This window comes from Dasypus novemcinctus, chromosome 2, assembly GCF_030445035.2.
Source record: "Dasypus novemcinctus isolate mDasNov1 chromosome 2, mDasNov1.1.hap2, whole genome shotgun sequence".
NCBI lineage: Eukaryota > Metazoa > Chordata > Mammalia > Cingulata > Dasypodidae > Dasypus > Dasypus novemcinctus.
In genome coordinates this window covers 187,095,571-187,109,811 of record NC_080674.1, presented here as the reverse complement: position 1 = coordinate 187,109,811, position 14,241 = coordinate 187,095,571, and the positions used below count along the sequence as shown (strand labels likewise).

The window sequence follows — 14,241 nt, the reverse complement described above, 5'->3', positions numbered from 1 at the left end:
GTGCACATTTCTGAACCCTGTGTGGTTACTCCTTTGACCTTTTCTGGCATCATTCTGGAAGGTGCCAGGGGCATTAAATCCTACTATTTATTGTGCTTATTCCTACCATTCACTGACCCATAACTTCATCTTGCTGTCCCTACCCGGTTAAGAATTCTCAGCTAGAGCATAGGACCTTTGAGGAATGTGTCCTGCCATTCTTCCCAGGAATTCGTAAGTGAACACTCTGTTGTAAGTTCCTATGCAATTATTTTCCCTTCCTAGATTAGCCAGTGGGGATGGCAGGCATATTCATCTGTTCAAACTGAGATCAGTTCTTGCTGCCAAAGGTCATAGCAGCAACAGGAAGTATCAGTGACCTTATTGAAGGAGTACATATTCTCAACCACATTGCCCAGGAGCTTCCAGTGTAGAACAGAAATGTGGTCTGGCCTCAGTACCTTGTCAGACTCCAAAGATGAAAGACTGTCAAATGGCAGAAACAGCTACTGAGGGAGAGAGCCACAAAAAGTTAGTTAAGAAAGTTAGCTTTGGCAGGAGCCAATTTGAAGCTGTAATGAAAGAAGACTGGCGGGGAGTGGGGGCCGCTGCTGGCCAAGAAATGATCTTAGGACAGTTTAGACAGGGATTACCACCAAGATTCTTCCGACTTATTAAGTTCAAAGGTATCTTTGCCTTTATTTTTAAATGAAAACAAGCTGGGGTGGAAGACACTGCATAACCCTTCAGGCCACTGCTTACTGCCTAGGTCCCTTTGCACACAAGCTCTTTCAGTTAGCAAAAGGCAGCATGGTGGGCTCACTGTCTATTCCTTCCATAAACCTTGTTGGCGTTCAATGAGACTGATGTTGTACATAAGTAGTAACTATTTATTCTTTTTTTTTTTTCAATTGTGGAAACATATATACAATATAAATCTTCCCATCCCAACCCCTCTCAAACATACCATTCACAATGTTGTGGTACCTCACCACCGTCCACTATTATCACTTACCTTTCTTCCCCAAACAGAAACTCTACACTCATTTTGCTCTATACTCATAACTCCCCACTGCTCCTGCGTCCCACCTGAGGTAACCTATACTCTATTTTCAGTCTCTGTGAGTTTGCATGTTCTCCAGTATTTTCTGTAGCTCTATTTTTGAACATCTCCTATGGTCCAGGCAATGTATGTTTCTTCATTTAATCCTCACAGCAACCCTATGAGGTAGGTATTATCCCCATTTCTCAGATGAAGAAACAAAGGCCCAGAGGAACAAATAAAGCTGCTTCTTGTCTGTGAGAGCACAGTACCTCTGCTCTTCGGTCCTAAAAAATAGAATGCTATATTTCAACTCTAGTATTGATTATTGTCATGCTTTCCTGCTAATGAAAAGTAGTTTATCAGTTATGTCCTATCAGCTTAACTCTCACTAGTCTTCTATCTCATTAAATGGCGATTTATTGGAGGTAGAGCTCTATAAACAGGATATTGTGTTTATCTGTCTGCCTGATTCTAGAAAGTGAATTATTTAGCTTAAAATGGAGCAGTCTTTCTAGAACGTGGGTCAGCTGCAGGAAGTAGTGGATCAATAAAACCAGGAACAAGTAGGCCTGGTTATCAGCTAATGCAGAGTCAAGGGAAAAACAACTTCCCCCTACCACTACCACTACCACCCTCCCCACACTGGCAGTAAGGCTGCTTATCCACACTCTCATCTCCCCATCCTAATGACCCTGAGGCAGGACATTTGTGAAAGAATGAAGAAACAAAGTGGAAAGAGTTATCAGACAGAAAAACCTGAGTCTGAATTCCTGCTTCTGATACAAATTACTTAACCTCTCTGAGATCTAGTGTCCTTTCCGTAAAATGGGAAAAAATCATACTTCAGGGTTCTAAGGATTACAATAAGGTGTATGAGGGATCTAACACAGTATCTATCACAGACAATAATGAGTAAATGGTAGCAGCTGTTACCAATGTCATGCTGGTATCTTGTTTCATAATCAGTGTTGCAATGGAAGGGCCGGAGAGGAGGGAGGGATACCAGAGGAAACAGTTCTTAGAGGGGTGTGCTCTCAGGAGGATCATCAGCCTCCAACCTTCTACATCAAGCTTGGGTCCTGGGCCTCCAGAGCTTTCTCAGGGTCCCTGGGGTTCTACTTGTTTGGAAAGATGAGAAGAGCTGTTCTGCTGGTGGTGACTCAAGAGAGAGCTGGGAGCTTGGTGAGCTTCACAAGCTCTTACCACAAATTGGGAAAGAGAAAGGAACTTCTCTGTGTTAGGCATTGTAGTTGTGTTATTTCAGTTAATGCTTACAACAGCCCTCCAGCACAGACTGCTCTGCCCATATCCCCTGGGCACCACTATTCTGTTATATACCCAAAGGCTCCTATGCCACTCTTGACCTCAGGACTTCTCTTGGCTTATATGTGGAGCATTCTGGGGTATCAGGGAGTTAATGCCCCTGGGGCAGCCCTCAGCCAATGAAACATGGAAGTTGCAGGTACAGTACCCCTGTTTCCTCATTCCTTGGGTGGAGCACTTCTGAGGTACAGTCTACCCTGTCTCCCAGAGCTACCGTATGGGACTGAGCCTCAGTAGTTGCTAGCAGCAATTTAATGCACACTGTTGGCTTCCTTCCCTATCCGGCCTCACTTCCGACTCCCCTGGCAGTGCTTCCTGGCTCAGGGTAGGGACTAGGGTGAGGCAACTAGAGGTACCTAGGAAGCAAAATGTTAAAAAAGACACTTGCTCTCAGATTCATTTAGTGCAGAATGGGCGCTTGGACAAGCCAGAGAGGGCCTCATTAAACTCTGCGCACTTCACTTGCCTCAACATATTCCAGGCACTGTCCCTGATGACTTCCCAGATAAACTACTTGCACTCAAGTCGTCTGCTTCTAGAGGAACCCAACCTAAAATAAGTCCTATGAAATAATTGGTCTCCATGTTTTATACATGGAAAATTGAGACTCAGAGAAGTGAGAAAATCTAAGGTCATACGGCTCGTAAATGGGATGGGCTTCAAACCCAGGTCTCTACCCCAGAGCTCTTGCTCTGTACTGGACTGGACTGCCGCCCACCCCCAACTCAACTCAAAACTAGTGACTCAGTGCATATTCTAAGTTTGGGTTACTTCGCTATTTGTGAGTTTGCAGGTGGGAATTTGACGGAGGTGAAGACAGGTAGTAAGTAGTAGTTAGCAGTGGAAGATGGATGCGTTGAGAGGCTGCTGGAACCATACGCACTGGGAAGACAGGAAGGGGTTACTTATTTTCTCTCTGTTTCAGAACTCTGAACTATCATGCACTCAACCACTGAGCTACACCTGCTCCACTTAACATTTTAATAGACTGTTTTAAATGTAGTGATAGAAGGAAATCCAAGACACTATTGGATTAGTAAGATAGGCCACATTCATCCAGGGTCAAGGCCAGAAAGAACTTTATAGGCAAGGCTCCTCGGTTTCAGCAATGACTGAGCTGTATAATTTAAAGGATGAGGAAAAATGGATCAGGTGAAGTCTGGGCAGGGTAAAGGGGGAGATGTTTCAGGCAGAGTATCATGGATAAAGACAACAGTAAGAAGCAGCTTAGTGCGTGTAGGAGCTGAAGCACGCAGAGTGTAAAGTGCATGCCAGGAATGGTGAGCGCGCTTACCCAGGGCCCTGCGTGCCTGGCTGCAGAGAGCTTTCAGGACAGTGAGAAACAAGGCTACCAGCAGCCCAGAGCCAGAGCAGGGAGAGCCTAGGGCTCCCAGCCCAGCAGTGGCACCAGCCTGTGCCCACCCTTACCCCAGTTGGCTTCTCCCCATTCCTTCTGGACAGCTGGAGACTGGCACTAAGGGGCTATAAGGAACCTCGTCAGGACTCGTCCTTTCCTTTGTTCGTCAGTGGCCATCTGGTGTCTGAAGAGATCTGGCATTGGCCATGCCTCTGCTTCAGTCAGGACTGCCACAGCTGCGTACAGAACTAAAACCCAGGCTGCTACCTCCACAAGCCCTAACACAGACCTTTTTTGCACACTGACCAGGGCACCAGAACCCCTGCTTCTGAGAAAGTGGACTCAGGACTTACAGAAACACAGATGAGGAGAGTTGACAAAACGTCCTCATCTGGGGTCAGGAAACTGCAGACTCTGGCTGTTGGCATTAATAATAGCTGGACCTTCCACATTCGGTTCCATATTCTTTCCTAGCCAATCAAAGATAAGAGAGTGGAACCTGAGCCTCGGCTGTTGTGGGGCACCATTGAGATTGTCCCCACGTTAGGCAAGATGCTCTGTTGTGGGTGACAGGCCACTCTGCTCTTCCCAATACCCCCCCACCCCCCCACACACATATCCTGCCTGCCTTTCAGACCCCATATGCCTGTTTGGTACCCAGGAAACTACAGCAGAGCTGGCGTCTAGACTGGTTCCAGGCCCAACCATGCTGAAACTGCTACAGTGCTCTCCTTTCCTCATCTCCAGCCTGGTAGACAATGATAAATTACCATTACTGCTGATAAGGTACCTCAAAATTTTAGTGTCTGCCCACCAGTTTCCCTGCAAGGAAGAGTGTTACGGTATGTCCTCGTCTCCTGCCATGGTGGGCTTGTACCCTGAGGCCTGTGGTATTCACAGAGATGGGCATAGGGGAGAGGCAGCTGGGCCCACAGCGCCGCTGAACTGGAGATTGCCCTTATCCTTCCACAGTGTGAACCTCTCTCACCTTGGCCTCCAGAGTAAAGGCTAGACTCCACAGGTACCTGCAGCCTCCTCTCCCACTACAATGCCACATCCACACATGCCTCTCTAGGCCCTTGAAGCTACGTGCTTTTGGCCCTTCATCATTTTGTACATGCTGTTCTCTTTGTCAAGGATCCACTTCTGCTACAAAACTGCTATTCTCTCTTCAAGGCTCAACTTCCTCAACTCACCCAGCCCACTGATGGGCCAATGTAGTCTTTTCCTCTTGGGTTCCCACATCACCACTTACTCATTGGCACTTCCACATTTTAAACAATTGTCCTGATTAGACTCCTCCAGCTCCTTTCCAGGGGTGTGTTTTATAAACTTTGGGTCCCCACAACCAGTGCCTCACAACCCAGACGCAGTGCTTGCAGAATGAATGGCACTTCCAGCATTGCAGAAGGATGACTGCCTCGGGTCCGTGGCCCAGTACAGGGCTCCACCTCCCTGTGGTCATCTTGCTTAAGTTTGCACTACAGCTCTGCTTATACCCAGGCTCCTCATAGGGCAGCCTTGGAAGGAAGTGCTGTCTTCCTGAATTAACTTGTCTCGTAAGTGGTGGAGGAAGAGGGTGGAGCTTGGGGATCTTCTAACTCAGGTCACCCCTGAGTTTCACTTTGGGGTACAGACCAGTGTCACTGGGGTGGCTCACACTGGGAGAGAAGAGCTCAGGCCTAAGGAAAGTGACCACTGCTGCTTCTCCGGGTAAGGCCTCACCCCCAGCCCCCTCACCCTTATCGCTTCTGCTTGGTCCACACTGGAGGAAGTGGAGGCTGAGGAAACTAAGGCGACGAGGCCTGGATGGCAGCTCCCATCCTCAGCAGGGGTCCCGAGTGTGTCTTTTGCTGATTCAGCTGAGAGAAGCCAATTGTGCAGACTGTGGGTTGGGTCCTGGGGATATTCTCATTCCCAGATGAGACAGGGTCCCACATTCTCCTTTCCCAACTAAACAAAGGTGAGATCAGAACCCAGCCACAGCTGTTGTGGAACGTGGTCATTTCCCACGGGAACTTTGAGTTGGCTGGAGGAAACAGACACGAATATGTTTACCCAGAGTATAAACACTTAGGTTACTTGAGGAAAACTTCAGCTACTGGCATGCAAAGAAGCTGAGTAAATATTGAGTGGATGAGAGTGAATGAATGCACAGTTGGGCGAGCTAGACTAAGATCACCACTCGTGTCGCTCTTAATCCTTTCCAAAGAGCCTCAGTTACCTCATCTTATCCTTGAACAGATTTGTAAGGTAGCTGCAAGTAATATTATTACCATTCGACAGATGTGGAGACTGAGTGTAGTTACCTGTACGTGAGTTTGGGGAGATTTGTTAGAAACTGATTCCTTGGTTCCCCAAGTAAGTAAAATATATATTCTCCTCAATTTTACAAAGTTGTATTAGCACCTGTGTATGCCAGACTCTGTGCTGGACACTGAAGATCCAGAGCTGACACTGTAGGACACTGTAGAGCCCTCCAGGCTAAGGGAACAACATGCACACGGGCTGGAAAGCAGAAGACAAGGAAGTAGTTTGTAGTTCGCGGGGTTGGAGTGCAGAGGGGAGTGGTAAAAGAGGAAGCTTAGGCTGAGGATGAAGTGTGAATGCCATGATAAAGACTTTTGGCCTTCTTTCCTGCAGTGGGAGTCATTGTGATTTGAAAGTTTGCTTCCTTTTTTTTTTCAGAAGTGAACCAGGGAATGACAGGATAAAATCTCTTTTAGCACAGTCGCTCTAGTGATGTGTTGGGAGTTGGGGAGGTTAGTTTGGGTCTGGAAGTAGAGGCTGTTGGAAGACTCCGATGGGAGGAAGGTCTGGGGCAGGAACGGGGAGCAGGGAACCCAGCACAGCACTTGTCCACAAAACCTAATAAGTGAGGGTCACACGTGTACGTGCGACCTGAATAGCTTGATGCCTCTAGCCACGGTGGAGTTTTGTGGGTAGAAATGAAGGAGAAAATGAGCGTGGCTTTGCCTCTGTTGAGGTTGAGGAGCCTGCCCAGCATCTATAATACCCAGCCAACCACCGAAATGTAGGTTTCGGCTCAGGACAGCGGTGGGCCTGGAGGTCCACACGCAGAGGTTTTAAACAAAGCCTTCAGAAAGGGTGAGATAGAGTGGGAGTGTAAAAAAGACGGTGTGGACAAAAAGCTGGGCACCCTTGCAACTAAGGGGAGAGGAGAGGAAGAATTACTGATGAAGACTGAGAGAGACTCAGGGAGGAAGGAGACCCTGGAGAGACTGGCTGCCGAAGCCAAAGGAGAGAATTTTGCAGCAAACGGAATGGCTCATGACTTGGCCTGCTTGAGAGAGGGCAGTGGGGAGGGGGAGGGCTGAGGCAGGGAAGTTAGGAGGGGGAGGGCTTGGGGCGGGGCAGTTAGGAGGTCATAGGTGGCCACATGGAAGGCGAATTCATGGGAGTGGTGGCGGTATAGTGAGGAAGGGTTGCAGGAGTGGGAAGGTGCTATCTTTCCAGACGTTTATCCTTTAGGAGGAGGAGAAACGGAATGATTAAGTGGGCTGCATTCCCATTTCCCCTACTCATAAAGAGCAGGCGCCCTCGGGGATTCCCTGAACTGTGTGGGTGAGCAAGACCCCTGACTTGGTCCTGTACAGTCTGCAAAGGGCTTTCACAACCATTAACTCCTTCCATCCTCGCAAGAACTTAATTGTTGTGTGTGTCATGTTATGAGGAAATCGAGACTCCTAGCCTTTCAGTTCAGAGCCAAATAAACTTGAACCCGCACTCTGAACAAGGTACTCTTGCTCTTGCTATTTCATTTGCCCCACACAGTCCTTTGACATATGTTGATTCCCATTTTGCAGAAGAAGAAAATTAGACGGAGCCGTTGACAGACCTGGCACCGCTGCCTTGCGGGGAGAGCCGGGTCCTCCACTGAGTGCAGGGCGCTTTCAGCCCTGAGTCTCTGCGCCTTCAAAAACACACTCACGAGCTCACACTTGTGTTGCCTGTTAAATTTCGGAAAGCACTTTCCCAGGCGTTACTCCATTCTCATTGCCACCTTGTGAGTGTACATATAATTTATCCTGTTGTACAGATGGAGAAACTGTAATTTTCATGCCATTAATAGAACCGCCTTCTGAAACATGGACCTATCGTCATTATACCCCAGCCCGTATCTCCCCATCCTCTTCAGAATTACATCCATGTGCCTTAGCCTGGCATCAAGCTGTCTGCAGTCCAGCCCTGTCTATTTCTCCAGCAGATTGTTGGCCCTTTCTTACCTCACATCCTTTGTTCCAAACTTCTCGCCCATCCTGCCCACTCCCAAGCAGAGCAGCCCATGTCAGTGCCCCTGAGGTGGTTGGTAAGGCTGTGAGGTTCCCGAGGGCAGGGCCCGGGTCTGCCCCGGCGTCCAGCCCAGGAGGCCTCAGGAACTGGTGAATGCGAGCGCCTGAATGAAAGAATGGCATCTGGGTTTGAAATCAGCCTTCCCAGGGCTCTCTCATTACACATGCTTCTGGAAAACGAGGGTCTTCTGGTTGATCACCTTGAAGGTTCTGAATTGTGTCCACAGCTTCCTTCTTGGCCCCCTTCAGAAGCAAAGAAGTCGCGGGTTCAGGTCACGGCCCCCTAGAGCCCACAGAGTACGGGGTTCACCCAGGCTGTCTGTTTTCTCCTCTAGGTGGTCAGCCCCCACTGTGGAACCCGATGGACTCCACTGGGCCTGTGGGTCTGCAGCCTGGGGCAGGTGCCCCGGACGGCCCCTCAGACAGCTCTGAGCTGGTAAGTTCAGCACTGGGCTGTGGTCTCGTGCTCATTCAAGGCTGTGCAGAGCAGTGTTGCCTGGGGATGCTGTGGGGCCATGGTGCGTACTCTTGCAGCCCTTCCAAGTTTACCAAGACTTGCATATCTGCTCACTGTCTCCTTCGAGGCCCCAAGCAAATGCAAGACAGGTAATACACTACTTATCTTGCAGATGAGGAAGAGGAGGCTTAAGAAGTGAAGTGACCAGTTAAAGGCACACAGGAGCATGGGCATTTCAGCTCTAAACCTGCTGCTTTCATCACCTTGTCACCTAGGTGCCACCCTTGAATGGGTTGACCCCGTTATTTTTTAAAGATTTTTTAAAAATTTCTCTCCCCTTCCCCCTCTCCTCCCCACCCCCCGTCTGCTCTCTCTGTCCATTCACTGTGTGTTCTTCTGTGTCCACTTGCATTCTTGTCAGGCGGCACCGGGAATCTCTGTCTCTTTTTGTTGCGTCATCTTGCTGTGTCAGCTCTCCATGTGTGCGGTGCCACTCCTGGGCAGGCTGCAGTTTTCACAGGGGGCAGCTCTCCTTGCGGGGTGCACTCCTTGCACGTGGGGCACCCCTGTGCAGGGGCCACCTATGCGAGGCACAGCACTCCTTGTGCGAGGCATCAGCACTGCGCATGGGCCAGCTCACCACATGGGCCAGAAGGCCCTGGGTTTGAACCCTGGACCTCCTATATGGTAGGCGGGTGCTCTATCGGTTGAGCCATGCCTGCTCCCCTCACCCGGTTTTAAACCACCCTCCGTCCTGCTCACTTTGCCTTGGGGTTTTCTGGTAACAAGCCATGTCTTGAGCCCCATCTCTACTTCTCTGGCTACTCCCGCACCTCTCCCTCGCCTCAACACGGCCACTGCTGTCAGGCACAGAGATAACTGGGGACTCAGCTGGAGCTGGACTCAACTTTGCAGTTCTTACACAACACCGTCTCCGTACGCCGAGGGTTGGCTCAGAAATTAGTTTCTCTTTTTTCTCTCATCTTGACCAAGATTAAGAAGCCCTCACACCACACCCTCAAGTACAAAACGCTTGTGTAAGTGATTTCCTATCGCTTAGTCTCTGCTTCCTCAAAAGCAAAATGGAGGGAAATGGAGGGAAATAAGACTCCCCACCCCCTAGAGGATTAAATGGGCTGATGGAGCGACAGGCCCTCCAAGAAGGGGTTCTTGGATCATCCCCTGCTGTCCCTTTAGTTTCCCAGGTGGCCCGAGGTCCACTTGACTAGGCTTCTAGCCCAAAGAGCTGGGGCATCAGCCCTCACTGCCTGGCCTCCCCTCTCCAACCTGAGCCCCTGACCCTGCCGTACACCCTTCCTGAGCACCTTCTCTATGCCCACCCCAAGGCTGGGTCCAGGGGTCACTGTGACTGGGCCCTGGGCCTTCCTAGCCAGGTCCTGTTGGGGGGCCTGCTGTCACCTCCAATCTGCCCCTCCATCTTGAAGCTCCCACCAGCTCCCACCTCTGCCCTGCTGGCCTCCTGATCTACCTCTGCAGTTGAAAGACAATTCCCCTTTGGCCTCGGGGGACTTCCAGGAGTGGGGAGCAAATTTTCCCTTGGCCTTGGGCCCTGGCTCCACCTTCACAAGGCGACCTGTGTGGCCAGGGCCCGGCCTGGTCTCTCAGAGACCAGTCCCCAGCCCTAGCCCCTAGACCTCTTTATCACCAGAAGGGGCGTGGACTGGTGCTCTGCACGCTGACTGTGCCTTGCGCTCTGAGGACAGGGAGCTCACACCTCAGTGAGTATCTCCTCTATGCCAGACACTGTCCCATGCTTCACCTGTATCATCTTCTCAGTCCTGACCAGCATCACCGAGGAGCAGGCCCTGCTAGTGTTCTCACTTCTGAGAGGAGGACACTAGCTCAGCCAGGTGAACTGATGGGCCCAGCGTGACCCAGCAAGTTAGTCGGAGCAGCCAGCATTGAAGCCATATTGCATTGCACCCTCTCCCCAGTGCTTTGCTCTCTGCTCTCCTGGCTGAGGCCTCTCCCCACTCTTGGGGAGGGGTGGGGAGTACAAGAGGGGAACTCCAGTAGCTCCTCCTGGCCGGTGCCCGCCCAGCGAGTCTGGCAGGCGCGTGCTCTTGTCCTCCTTGGGGCTTCTGCCATCTCCTCACCTCTCCTCTTGAATCTCTCACCGCACCCAGGAGGAAAAGGAAGCAAAGCATCAATCTGCCCAAGTCATTGGCTTCTCCGCAGTTCTGCTGCTGTAATTAAGCAATAATGAGACATGAGATTAGATCTTATCAAGCATGCACAGCAGAACAGCACTTTCCACTTGCCCACACATTATACCCTTGAATTCTCAAGCCACCACGAGCATTTATGCAACAAAACCCTCCCGAGCGAGTGCGCGCCTTGAGCCAACCGTTCTGGATGGCCCTGAGGTACAGCAGTAAACCAGACAAGGCCCTGCCATCGTGCAGCTTCTGAGTACCAGGAGACTGAGGCTCCGAGAAGTGTGACTTGCCCAGGGTCACAGAGCCAGGGAGTGCGGGGACAAGGACTCAGATAAAAGTTTCTTGGCCCCAGACACTATGGGGTTTTCTTTGCTGCAAACTTAGCCAGCCTTGGGCCCTTTGCAGGTGAAACTGCTCTTTTTCACAACACTTCACATTTTTGTGGAATCATCTTTGCAATCAGATTCAAATTCTGCCCTGCCCCTTAATAGCTGCTTGGGCCAGGAAGATGACTGCCCCTCGCTGTGCTGCAGTTTCCTCATTGGTAACATAGGAGTAGGCCCTCCCAGCGTGCCTGGCTGCTGGAAGCATCTGCGATGATGTCAACGTGGAACTGAACATCTGGCACCACGCTAGGATTATCTGCCCTCCTCAGGGATTTGTTTCCCATTGTCTTCATAAAGCAGGGGGTGGGACTGAGTGGTCCGTAGGTGCAGCCACCCTCCCTGGTGCTCCCTGGAGGTTATCCAGGTGCCTGGGTGCAGTTGAGAGCAGTGGGTCATTGGTGGGGGGGGAAGTGATTAGAATCCCGACAAGGAACTGTGGAGACAGGAAGTGGCGTGTGAGGTGGTCCAAGACCAGAGTGGAGAGAGTCACAGGGCTGGGGACCTCTACTGAATCCAGGGAGGCTGTTGGGACATCTCTGGATAGGAGAGATGGCCACCCAGGGGTGGGAGGTGGGGCTCTGTACACCAAGGCGAGGGTCCCAGAGGCTTCCTAGCCCCTCCAAGGGCAGATGGTGGAGTGAGAACCTGGGGCATCGGGGTCTCCGTCTTCCCCGCAATCCTCTCTTCAGGCTCCAGTCCATTCCTGGCCCAGCTCCCCCATCACCACATCCATCCTCTTGCTCTGAAGAAAATCCCTTTATGCACTTCCCTCAGATCTTCCACCGGCTTATCCCCTTCCTTCATTGACGCCACCTCCCGGGAGAGGGGGAGTTCCCGACTGACTGTCTAAAAATAACTCTTCCTTCCCTGATGTCTGGTCACTCTCTAACTTCCAATCCTACCTTTAAACACACACACACACACATACCCCATCACTACCAGAACCACGGTATCCGTTTATTTGCTTGTTTTGTTTCCCACACAGGAACGTGAGCTTCGTAAGAGCAGGATTCAGCTGATCATACTTTGTCCCGTGCTTGAGCTAGTGTAGGACTCAGTTGGCCCCAGGTCCTTCCTCGGCAGAATGGTCCCCCAATTCACCTTGCTGGGCTTGCTCAGACTCCGGGTTCAGGGTGGATGGGGAGAGAGGAGCACTTGGGTTTGAAGCATTCAGATGTTCACTCACTGGTTCATTCATTTGCTCACTCTGTGGCCACTCGCTGGGCAGCGACGATGCATTCGGGTATTGGGGGGAACCAGGTGTGATGTGGCGCGGGACAGGCCTTGCCAAATTCTGAATTCAGAGGAGTGGAGGGCACAGAGCAGAGGAATTAGGGGGCTGAGAAGGAGCCAGCTGGGAACGGAGTGGAGTGAGGAAGGAGAGGGGTCTTCCCTCCAGAATGGGGCCTTTTGAGCATGTAGGAACCGGGTGCAGGCTGTGAGTGGCAGGAGAGCCAGGTGGGTGAGGAGGGGAGGACTGGGGCTGAGCGGATGCTGGGCAGACCGCGAGACCATGAGGCTCAGAGAGGGCTCTAGGCAGGCCCCTGAGGGAAGGGCACCGACCTGGATGGGGCCATTGCTGGATGGAGCGAGCTGGCCTCTGCCCTGGGTGGGAGTTGGGGAATCTGGCTGGGCCAACATGGCTTCTGGCCTGGCTGTGGCCTGTTTCTTCCCAGGTGCAGCGCTGCCTGCAGCAGTTCAAGGTGACAGAGGCACAGCTGCGGCAGATCCAAGCCAGCCTCCTGTGCTCCATGGAGCAGGCGCTGAAGGGGCAGACCAGTCCTGCCCCTGCGGTCCGGATGCTGCCCACCTACGTGGGCTCCACCCCGCATGGCACAGGTGGACGACCGAGGCTACACCCCCTGGGCAGAGGGTGCCGGTCTGGGGGAGGCGGAAGCTTCTGCTCCCTGCTCCCTGCTCCCCACCTCTGAGTTCCCTTGACCAGACGCCGCAGGCCTTGGGAATGCTCCTGGGAGGCGGAGGGTCTGGCCAGCTGCACGTCTTCCTGTGTCCCCAGAGCAAGGAGACTTCGTGGTGCTGGAGCTGGGAGCCACAGGGGCCACACTGCGCATTCTGTGGGTGACCCTGATGGGCATCGGGGGGCACAGGATGGAGCCCAGGAGCCAGGAGTTTGCCATCCCCCAGGAGGTGATGCTGGGCCCTGGCCAGCAGGTGAGGCCTCATAGCCCAGCCTCTGGGGCCTGGCGTTTGGGGGGCGGGGGTGGCGAGCACTTGGGGGGGCCCAGCTGAGCCCCCCGCGATTCCCCACAGCTCTTTGACTTTGCCGCCCGCTGCCTGTCCGAGTTCCTGGATACACTCCCCGTGGGCGGTCGGCGCCTGCAGCTTGGGTTCAACTTCTCTTTCCCTTGTCACCAGACGGGCCTGGACAAGGTGAGGCAGCGAGGGTGCAGGGACAGGGCGGGGGGGAGGGATTGCCCGCCGTGAAGGCCGCTGGGGAGGTGACCCAGCTTCTCCGCCCGCAGAGCACCCTCATCTCCTGGACCAAAGGTTTCCGGTGCAGCGGTGTGGAAGGCCAGGACGTGGTCCAGTTGCTGAGAGAGGCCATCCAGCGGCAGGGGGTGAGCGGGGGTGGGGGCGATGGCAGGGTGCCCCCACGCCTGGGCCTGGGCCCAGCCTGTGCATCCGACTTGCCTGTTGCCACAACGCCCCATCGCCACCCTGGGCCAGGTCTTCCTTTCCCATTCACATCCTTTATCCAGTTTTGTACCCCTGGGGGAAATGTCGCTACTATTCCTATTTTATAGGAGAGGAAACTGAGGCTAAGAAAGATCAAACAAATGTCAGGACCCTGGGAAGGGGGGGTGGAAACAAAGCCGAAAGCACTTTGACCCTGTCCTCAAGGAGCTGTCCAGCGAGGAAAACATCCCAAAGTAAGAGGGGCACCGCTGAGGAGGTGCATTCCGGCCACTCTGGGGACTCGCAGGGGAAGACATGGCTGCAGAGCCAGGCTGGAGAGGGCGATACAGTCTCAGAGAATGGCAGGCGCCAAAATCTGGATGCCTGAGAGCCCCGTGCTGGGGTGGGGGAGCCTGGAATCAGGGCCTGGAGCAAAGGAGGCGGGGAGCCGGGCCAAGCGCAGGGTGAGGCGAGGGAGGCACGCTGTGTAAGGTGGCACCTAGGGGGCCTCGGGGGATAGGAGTCCCTCTCCGGAGTGGGGGGCCTGCGGTATCCATGACAGCA

General features: G+C 52.6%; 1 protein-coding gene across 1 annotated transcript in view; it reads left to right on the top strand.

The window, feature by feature from the left end:
- The first annotated feature begins 89 nt into the window (after window positions 1–89).
- Window positions 90–14,241, top strand: part of HK3 (hexokinase 3) — a 22,586-nt gene continuing 8,434 nt past the window's right edge. Inside the window, exons 1-6 of the mRNA XM_004460008.3 lie at window positions 90–5,417; window positions 8,353–8,453; window positions 12,717–12,879; window positions 13,058–13,212; window positions 13,312–13,431; window positions 13,524–13,619. Coding sequence (XP_004460065.2) covers window positions 8,379–8,453; window positions 12,717–12,879; window positions 13,058–13,212; window positions 13,312–13,431; window positions 13,524–13,619 — 609 coding nt within the window. The 5' untranslated portion in view covers window positions 90–5,417; window positions 8,353–8,378. The remainder of the gene's footprint in view (window positions 5,418–8,352; window positions 8,454–12,716; window positions 12,880–13,057; window positions 13,213–13,311; window positions 13,432–13,523; window positions 13,620–14,241) is intronic.